The sequence below is a fragment of the Eriocheir sinensis genome, unplaced genomic scaffold, assembly GCF_024679095.1.
Source record: "Eriocheir sinensis breed Jianghai 21 unplaced genomic scaffold, ASM2467909v1 Scaffold1557, whole genome shotgun sequence".
In the NCBI taxonomy this organism is placed as follows: Eukaryota; Metazoa; Arthropoda; class Malacostraca; order Decapoda; family Varunidae; genus Eriocheir; species Eriocheir sinensis.
Window position 1 is genome coordinate 1 of NW_026110914.1, and position 9870 is coordinate 9870.

The 9870-nt window shown below is 46.9% G+C and overlaps 1 protein-coding gene across 1 annotated transcript; it reads right to left on the reverse strand.

The window, feature by feature from the left end:
- Positions 1–2468: 2468 nt before the first annotated feature.
- LOC126990331 (neurofibromin-like) lies at positions 2469–5304 on the reverse strand. The gene is made up of 3 exons (XM_050848902.1): positions 5097–5304; positions 3336–3507; positions 2469–2645 (listed from the first exon to the last, which is right to left on the reverse strand). Exons 1-3 carry the CDS (start codon positions 5249–5251, stop codon positions 2469–2471), a joined length of 504 nt encoding a protein of 167 aa, XP_050704859.1. The 5' UTR covers positions 5252–5304.
- Positions 5305–9870: the final 4566 nt, after the last annotated feature.

The window sequence follows — 9870 nt, forward strand, 5'->3', positions numbered from 1 at the left end:
CATCAATCATGTTTTCATAATCTTCTTTACTCCATGATGTAGTGTTTGGTGGTACATGTTACTGCAATCGTCATCCTTTCTCTATTCCTGTTTTCCAAGCTTACACTCACTATCTCTGCTTTTCCCTCTCCATATTCCATTGATTTTACTAATATCTCTCTCTTTATCATGATCACCACTCCTCCTCCGCCTTTGCCCATTCTATCCCTCCCCCACACATGGTATCTTCCATCTAACTCAATTTGGATGTTTTCTTTTAGTTTAGTTTCAGTTAGGCAAACTATCATGGGATCCCTCTCTTTTAGATAATCCTGCAGCTCTACTACATCATCTACTCATCTACATTTGTGTACATTATTCTTATTCCCCTCTCTGTATCTTTCTTATCTAGTTTTCGCTCCCTTTCTCTTCTCCCTCATGAACCATTTCTTGATTCCATCCCCCGAAATTCTCCAAAAAAATGCTTCTTTTTCTTCCTCAGATCTTGCGTTATTTTTCACTTTTGTCTCTGCCGGTAATTCCTTCCATTTCTTCCTTTCTTCCTCATTTCTATTTTCCTTTATATATATTTCCTTACATCCTTCTGTTTCTTTTAGTTAAGTTGTTCTATATAGTATGTCTTCGGCTGCCATTTGTGATTTTAGTTTTAAGTTAACTGGTCTAGTTTTCCCTTCAATAAATGGACCTGTTCTATAAATCTCGTCAACCTCCTCCTCGATACTCTGCCTTTCTGCATCATTTAGGTTCTTGAGCAGGTCTTTGACTGATTTCAGTTCCTCTTTATCCCTTTTTGGTTTATATGTTATATTCTTTTCTTTCATCCCAAAAATAACAACACTTTTTTTTTTGTCCACTATTTCTCTCACCAATTCTTCATTTTTTTGTCTGCTATTTCTCTCACTAATTCTTCATTTTTTTGTCTGCTATTTCTCTCACCAATTCTTCATTTTTCTTTAAGGCCTCGACTACCTCTTTGTCCACGTCCTCTTTCATTTGCTGTTCTATTACTTCTCTTAGGCTCACATTTTCCCTAACTCTTTGTTCTTCTTTGTTCACCAGTTCCTTCAGGTTTTCATTTTCCTTTCTTGCCACTCCCAAACCTTCCTTCATTGATCTTTCGTACTTTGCTGCTTTTTCCATTAGCTCCTCATTTTCCTTAATCAATTTCTTCTCATTTTCCTCTATTCTGCTGTTCTTCCTCATCCCTTCTCTTTACCATGCTGATCCATCTATCCAGTTTTCTTTCCATCAGTAACACTCGATTGTATAATGTATAGTGTGTCTGTGTGTGAAGGGGGGAAGGGGGGGTAGGATGTGTGTGTGTGTGTGTGTGTGTGTGTGTGTGTGTGTGTGTGTGTGTGTGTGTGTGTGAAGGGGGGAAGGTGGGGTAGGATGTGTGTGTGTGTGTGTGTGTGTGTGTGTGTGTGTGTGTGTGAAGGGGGGAAGGTGGGGTAGGATGTGTGTGTGTGTGTGTGTGTGTGTGTGTGTGTGTGTGTGTGTGTGTGTGTGTGTGTTTCCTGTTCTTCCCTCCCTTCCTTCCTCTCCTTTCTCTTCCTTCCATATCTTCCTTTCTTCCTTCCCTTCCTCTCCTGTCCCTTCCCTTCCCTTCTCTTCCTCTCCCTAGTCTCCCCTTCCTCTCTCTACCCTTCCCTTTCCTTCCCTTTCCCTTCCCTTCCCTTCTCTTCCTCTCCCTAGCCTTCCCTTTTCTTCCTCTCCCTAGTCTTCCCTTCCCTTCCCTTCCTCTCCCTACCCTTCCCTTCCTCTCCTTTCCCTTCCCTTCCCTTCTCTTCCTCTCCCTAGTCTTCCCTTCCTCTCTCTACCCTTCCCTTCCTCTCCTTTCCCTTCCCTACCCTTCTCTTCCTCTCCCCTTCCCTTCCTTCCCTCCTAGTCTTCCTTCCCTTCCTTCCTCTCCTCCCTTCCCTTCCTCTCCTTTCCTTCCTTCCCTTCTCTTCCTCTCCCTATTCTTCCCTTCCTCTCTCTACCTTCCCTTCTTTTCTCCCTTTCCTTCCTTCCCTTCTCTTCCTCTCCATAGCCTTCCCTTTTCTTCCTCTCCCTAGTCTTCCCTTCCCTTCCTCTCCCTACCCTTCCCTTCCTCTCCTTTCCCTTCCCTTCCCTTCTCTTCCTCTCCCTAGCCTTCCCTTTTCTTCCTCTCCCTAGTCTTCCCTTCCCTTCCCTTCCTCTCCCTACCCTTCCCTTCCTCTCCCTCCCATTTCCTTCCCTTCCTCTCCCTACCCTTCCCTTCCTCTCCCTACCCTTCCCTTCCCTTCCTCTCCCTAGCCTTCCCTTCCCTTCTCTTCCTCTCCCAAGTCTTCCCTTCCCTTCCCTTCCTCTCCCTACCCTTCCCTTCCCTTCCCTTCTCTTCCCTTACCCAGCAGTCCCCAGTCCCCAAACAGTCCCCTAGCACCTATAACCTAGCCCCAGCACCCTACCCCTTATAACCTAGCCCCCAGCACCCTACCCCTTATAACCTAGCCCCCAGCAGCCCATAGTCCCCCCAGCACCCACCTGACAATGGCCAGCATCATGGGTTCAATGGAGGTGACCCCGAGGTGCTCTGAGGGGTGGTCAGTCTTGTTCTCCAATACATTTTTCATGATGAAGATGATGTGCTCGATGAACTGTGTGTTGACGTCACTCACTATGACCTGGGGGGAGGTGAGGAGGGGTGAGAAGGGGTGCGGGAAGAGGGGGGAGGGGATGGAAGGGAAGGGATGGATATGGGAAGGGAAGGGAAGGGGAGGATATGGAAGGGATGGGAAGGAAGGAAGGAAGGAATGAAGGAAGGAAGGAAGGAAGGGGTGGATAGGAAGGAAGGAAGGAAAGGAAGGAAGGAAGGGAAGCATAAGGAAGCATAAGGAAGGGAAGGGATGAGATGGGAAAGGAAGGAAAGGGAAGGGAAGGGAAGGGAAGGGAAGGGAAGGAAAGGGAAGTGAAGGGAAGGTAAGGTAAGGCATTGAGGGGCCTTACCTTCCCTTCCCTTCCCTTCCCTTATCCTTCCTTCCCTTCCCTTCCCATATCCTTCCTTCCCTTCCCTTCTCTTGCCTTGGGTGGAAAATTACTCTCTCTCTCTCTCTCTCTCTCTCTCTCTCTCTCTCTCTCTCTCTCTCTCTCTCTCTCTCTCTCTCTCTCTCACACCATCACTACTCTCTCCTCCTCCTCCTTCCTTCCTTCCTTTCACAATACTACTACTACTACTACTACTACTACTACTACTACTACTACTACTACTACTACTACAATAATAATAAGAATATGCTGAAGAGACAAAATTTTAAGGCAAACCTCTGAGCCCCCTCCCCCTACGCACCTCCCCCTACGCACCTCCCCCTACACACCTGCCCCTGCTGGTCGAAGAACTTGTCCACGATAACCTTGGTCTGGTCAAAGAGGATGGGGTAGAGGAGGGGTGACATTTCGTGGCCAACCAGCTCCTTGACGTGTTTCTGGATCTGGGTCCCGAACTTCTCATTGTGGCAAACCAGCAGCTTCAGGAGGTGACCCACGAACCTGAGGGAAGGGGCGGGAGGGTTAGGGAGGGACGGGAGGGATGGTGTGTGTGTGTGTGTGTGTGTGTGTGTGTGTGTGTGTGTGTGTTTGGGAGAGAAAGAGTTAGGTTAGGGGAAGGGAAGGGTAGTGAAGGGAAGGGAAGGGTTAGGAGAGGTTAGGTTAAGTTAGGTTATGGGAAGGAAAGGAAGGGAAGGGAAGGGAAGGGAAGGGAAAGGTTAGGAGATGTAAGGTTAAGTTAGGTTAGGGGAAGGAAAGGAAAGGAAAGGAAAGGAAAGGAAAGGAAAGGGAAGGGAGGAAGGGAAGGGAGGAAGGGAAGGGTTAAGTTAGGTTACAAGAAGGGAGGAAGGAAGGGAAGGAAGGAAGAAAGGAAGGAAGGAAAGGAAAGGGAAGGAAGGAAGGGAAGGAAGGAAGGAGGAAGGAAGGTTGAAGTTAGGTTACAAGAAGGGAGGAAGGAAGGAAGGGAAGGAAGGAAGGGTTAAGTGGGTTATGAGAAGGAGGAAGGAAAGGGAAGGGAAGGGAAGGGAAGGGAAGGGAAGGAAAGGGAGGAAGGGAAGGGTTAAGTTAGGTTACAAGAAGGGAGGAAGGAAGGGAAGGGAAGGAAAGGGAAGGGAAGGGAAGGGAAGGGAAGGGAGGAAGGGAAGGGTTAAGTTAGGTTATGAGAAGGGAGGAAGGAAGGGAAGGGAAGGGAAGGGAAGGGAAGGGAAGGGAAGGGAAGGGAGGAAAGGAAGGGTTAAGTTAGGTTATGAGAAGGGAGGAAGGAAGGGAAGGGAAGGGAGGAAGGGAAGGGAGGAAGGGAAGGGAGGAAGGGAAGGTTTAAGTTAGGTTACAAGAAGGGAGGAAGGAAGGGAAGGAAGGAAAGGGAAGAAGGAAGGAAGGGAAGGGAAGGAAGGAAGGAAGGGAAGGAAAGGGAAGGGAAGGGAAGGGAGGAAAGGAAGGGTTAAGTTAGGTTATGAGAAGGGAGGAAGGAAGGGAAGGGAAGGGAAGGGAAGGGAAGGGAAGGGAAAGGTTAGGAGATGTAAGGTTAAGTTAGGTTAGGGGAAGGAAAGGAAAGGAAAGGAAAGGAAAGGAAAGGAAAGGGAAGGGAGGAAGGGAAGGGAGGAAGGGAAGGTTTAAGTTAGGTTACAAGAAGGGAGGAAGGAAGGGAAGGGAAGGAAGTGAGAGAGAGAGAGAGAGATAAAAATAAACAAAAAGAAAGAGGAAGAAAAATTGATGGAAAAATAAGTGTGTGTGTGTGTGTGTGTGTGTGTGTGTGTGTGTGTGTGTGTGTGTGTGTGTGTGTGTGTGTGTGAGAGACACAATATGTCACTCTCTCTCTCTCTCTCTCTCTCTCTCTCTCTCTCTCTCTCTCTCTCTCTCTCTCTCTCTCTCTCTCTCTCTCTCTCTCTCTCTCATCCTTCTTCTGGAGTCAAAATAATAATAATAATAATAATAATAATAATAATAATAATAATAATAATAATAATAATAACAATAATAACAATAACAATAACAATAATAACAAAAAGCAAAATATCAAAAAAACAAAAACGGAAATCTGCGTCAAAATCTTAGAGCGACAAAGTGCACATGAAATCGCGCACCCTACTCACTGTGTCACGGGGCAGTACTGCATCTCCTGGTTGGTGTTGGGAAGGGCCGCCGGCTTGCGCACATCCCCCATGAGTGCGCCAGCTCCCCCCTGTGCACGCGACGGTGACTTCCCCAGCAGACACACTCCTCCGAGGGCGCACAGGAAGCCCGTCATGTTGGCCCACTCGTTAACCTGATCCTGAATCTGTTAATACAATGGTTCTGACGGACACTCGCGGCCACCCAGCTTAGGACGGCCAGGAGGGGGCAGGAACGGTGTGTGTGTAGGGGTGTGTAGGGGGCTGTGGTGGTTGTGTTAGGTTAGGAGTTAGGTTAGGTTAGGTTAGGTTAGGGTGGGGTGGAATGTGGTCTGTGTGCTGGGAGGCTAGGGAAGGAAGGAAGGGAAGGGAAGGAAGGAATGAGAAGACTGGTAGGAAGGAAAGTCAATGGATGGAAAGGAAAGGTAAGGAAGGACAGGTGGGGGAAGGAAGGAAAGAAAGGGAAGGTAAGGAAAGGGAAGGGACAGGTGGGGGAAGGAAAGGAAAGAAAGGAAGGGGAAGGAAAGGGAAGGGAAAGGTGGGGAAGGTTAGGGAAAGAAAGGGAAGGGAAGGGATGAGACTGGTGGGGAAGGGAAGGGAAGGGAAGGGAAGGGAAGGGAGAGGCAGGGAAGGGAAGGGAAAGGAGAGGCAGGGAAGGGAAGGAAGGGAAGAGGGAGGAGTGTAGTGTGTGTGTGTGTGTGTGTGTTCCCATGTCCAGCAGTCCCCTGAGCTGGGTTGCCGTGATGTGGTGGATGGACACTGCCCAGCAACCATGTACACAAACAGCTGACTCTGGCATAGGGAGGGGAGAGAGAGAGAGAGAGAGAGAGAGAGAGAGAGAGAGAGAGAGAGAGAGAGAGCAGGAGGGCAGGGGGAGGGCACAAGTCATGTACCATGTTTCCCGCCATATAAGACAGTTTTCAACAAAAGTTGCCGTTCTCTGTGAAAGCTTACGTGTTCAAAAAAAATGGATATCCATGGATGACTAAAACGTTTATCATAAATGCATTTTAGTTTCTCATTGTAAAAATAACTCTGTTAAAACATAATATGATTCAAAAAATCAATCAACATCTATTTCTATGTGATAATAATAATAACAATAATAACAATAACAATAATAACAATAACAAAAAGCAAAATATCAAAAAACCAAAAACGGAAATCTGCGTCAAAATCTTAGAGCGACAAAGTGCACGGTCCCTGAGAGTCAAGACCAAGACCAAGATTGCCCACTCAACGTAGCCTCCCCTGAGTAGCCCGGCAAAGGTTAGCGCCTCAACACTGTGCCGTGAGCGAATCCACCAAGCAACCCTTTTCTTTACCATTACAAAGTCACAGCTGCTCGGGGTGAGAGCACTGTAACTCTTCAACCAACAGTGGAAAAGTTGGAAAGTTTCGTTCAGTCGCCGCAACATCTGTGGTCATATGCCGGAGAGGGACAGGAGGGGGAAGGAATTATAGAAGGGAACAGACCCCAGGAGACGGGACACAACCCCTGATCAATACCTGGTACACATTCACGGAAAAGCCGCCCAAATTTTTCCACTCCGCCCGGGAATCGAACCCGGGCTCTCTCGTTTTGTGAGCCGAGTGTGCTAACCACTGCACCACGAAGCCCCCTAACCAAGAGTGGAGCCCTTTGAACACAGAGAAGGGCACACAGCAACATACAGTATCACAGTCATAATTGTAAGTAAGGTGGCCACATGTAATATTGCATACACATTAAGTTCACGGAAAATGTGGAGGTTTTTTTTTTCTAAATATATCTTGCCAAATTATGGGTGTGTCTCATATGGCGGGAAATACAGTACTTGATAAACACAAGCTTATTATGCTAACAAGCGTGATCTACAAGCTGCCCTACCTTCCCTTCCCTTCCCTTCCCTTCCCTTCCCTAGCCTAGCCATCCCTTCCCTTCCCTTCCCTTCCCTTCCCTTCCCTTCCCTAGCCTAGCCATCCCTTCCCTTCCCTTCCCTTCCCTTCCCTTCCCTTCCCTAGCCTAGCCATCCCTTCCCTTCCCTTCCCTTCCCTAGCCTAGCCATCCCTTCCCTTCCCTTCCCTTCCCTTCCCTACTCTAGCCATCCCCTTCTCTTCCTTCCTTCCTAGTCTAGCCATCCCTTCCTTCCCATTCCTTCCTTCCTTCCCTTCCTAGCCTAATAATCCTTCCCTTCCTTCCTTCCCTAAGCCATCCCCTTCCTTCCCTTCCTTCCCTTCCTAGCCTAATGTCCCTTCCTTCCTTCCCTTCCTTCTAACCATCCCTTCCTTCCCTTCCCTTCTAACCTAGCCATCCCTTCCCTTCCTTCCTCCTGGCGAGGCTGGATAACCTTCGAACCGTGGCGTCGATGCGGCTTGCAAGAAAACTGTGTAACCAACGACGCCTCCGACAAGCGAACTCATTCAACCTAACGCGGCCAAACCAGTAGTCACATTTTCCATTTTGTACACAAATGCACGCAGTCTATTACCAAAAAGGACGAAATTAGGGCGTATATTGCAACTTCAGAAACCAGATGGTAGCATCACAGAGATTGGGCCAACTCAAATATCGGTATCTGAACTGTCATTTCCGGGCAATGACAGCTTCCAAAAATCGAATGCTGCAAGAAAGGTGAGGAGGAGTAATTTGCTGTAAAAATATGCTCCCTGCCATAAAAATAGACAAACAGGATGCAGAAGAATTACGACTCCGTCTATGTGGAAATAACTGCGAATAATAAGAAACTAATACCGGCATCACATACAGGCGATAAAACAATAAGCAGCCGATGACACTGCTCCTGTACGAAGAGCTTCTACTCTTTAACATGGGCTGTAGTAAACAAAGAATAATAATTGGGGACTTTAATTGCCCTAACATTGACTGGGGACAATTGATCGAGATCAAGAGGTAACAGGCTTATAGAATGAAAGGAGGATTCGTTTCTCCACTCCGTTGTAACTCAACCAACAAAGAGAAACAATCTGCTGGATCCAAAGTATTAGTAAGCGACCCCGACCTCATTCGCGACCGTAGAAGTTGGTGAAAAAAATTAACGTTGCGATCACCACTTCTAATCCGTTTCAATGTCAACATAAGTCACAAACTCGTAGACAAATCCGTCAGTGATACCAGACTACTAAAAAGCAAATTTCATTTTAGCCCGCGAGCTGCTTCCCTCCGCGACCTGGGACCAACTTCACTAACCGACAATTACAATCGACAACGTGTGGAATAACAGATGACTTTGCAGGAGTAGAAAAAGGCTACGTTGTTGAGGCAGGCAGTAAATGGTGCCGTAGATCCGTGGATGACCAGAGAAATAAAGGGCGGTAAACTTAAAAAAGGAATTATAACCTAATGAAGAGAATGACGGCCGAAGCCGTATATTTCCTAACAGCCTCAGGGCTTGTCGCACCCTTATTCGGAGTAAAATGTACCAACTTCTGAAAACAAATAGCGCGTGACATGAATGAAACTCAAAATTCTTCACATACATCAGATCGAAAAGAAAATCGTCAATATTGGTCCCCGACAGACGAGACTGGAGCTGCAACTCAGGACAGTAAACAGATGGCCAGAATCCTCAACAGTAACTTCGCATCCATGTTCGGTCGAAAACATCGAAACCATGCCGAGAACCCTGACCCGCCGAGAGGTCACGCCCCTGAATTGACTCAATAGCCGACCAAGTGAAGAGTATTTGGATAAACTCGACACGAGACAAGTCAACAGGACCCTGACGGTTTGTCCCATGACAGCAAAACTGTATTAGTCTTCAGCCATCACCTTTGACCGACAGTGTTCGAACAGAAAAAGATTCCGGAGACTGGAAGATGGCAGACATGTACCAATTTTCAAAAGGGAATGGCATTGCCTTCAGCTACATTTATAAGTTTGACATCAGTGGCAGGAAAAATACTCGAAAAAGTTATTAGAGACAAACTTGTTAAGTTTCTAGAAGATTAATAGTAATCTCGACACCCAGCATGGCCCCGGAAACAAGCGCTCCTGCTAACGAATTTGATGAACTTCTTCCGGTGCCTTGGGCTGGTTTATTACGGTACGATTATTATATACCTGGACTTTCATACTGGGCCGGTACGACGACAAAAAACTGCACTCAGCGGGCATTGAACCAATCTGATCGCGTGGATGAGATTGGTCACCGACAGAAAAACAACAGAGTACTACTCAACGGACAGCCTTCGGATTAAGCTTCTACAGTCACTAGTGGAGTACCTCGGGGTCAGTGCTGGGGCCATTCTCTTCATCATATATCAACGACCTCGAATCAGGACTGAAATCCACAATATCGAGTTGCTGATGACACTAAGGTGGAAAGGCCCTCTAAAGACCGACTGCGAATCATTCCACAGAAAAGACCTCAATCACACATTTATCGAATGGTCGGAAAAATGGCAAATGTCCTTTAATGTTGACAAATGCAAAGATCATACACATTGGAGTTCAGAAATGATAACACATACATCGATAGAGACCTCTGCAAGCGTGCAGGAGAAGGATCTTGGAGTCACTATCAGCAGTGACCTGAAACACGCGAATCACTGGCACGCTAAAAGCCAACCTATGCTCAGGTTTAACAGCGAGAATGGTGTAAAACATAGAATTTTCTTGTATAATTCCATGAGCCAAAGACCACTTTCATTACATTGATTCTGGTCTCCTAATTACAGAAAGGACATTTGATTTACTGGAAAAGGATTCGACGACATACGAAAATGATACCAACCTTAAGGCTCAATACATTAC

Excerpts from the sequence above, each read along its gene's own strand:
- LOC126990331 (XM_050848902.1), bottom strand. The coding sequence starts at position 5,251 with ATGACGGGCTTCCTGTGCGCCCTCGGAGGAGTGTGTCTGCTGGGGAAG. Across the intron at positions 3,508-5,096 it reads CAGTACTGCCCCGTGACACA|GTTCGTGGGTCACCTCCTGA; the intron begins GTGAGTAGGGTG and ends CCCTTCCCTCAG. Across the intron at positions 2,646-3,335 it reads TCTTCGACCAGCAGGGGCAG|GTCATAGTGAGTGACGTCAA; the intron begins GTGTGTAGGGGG and ends ACCTCCCCCCAG.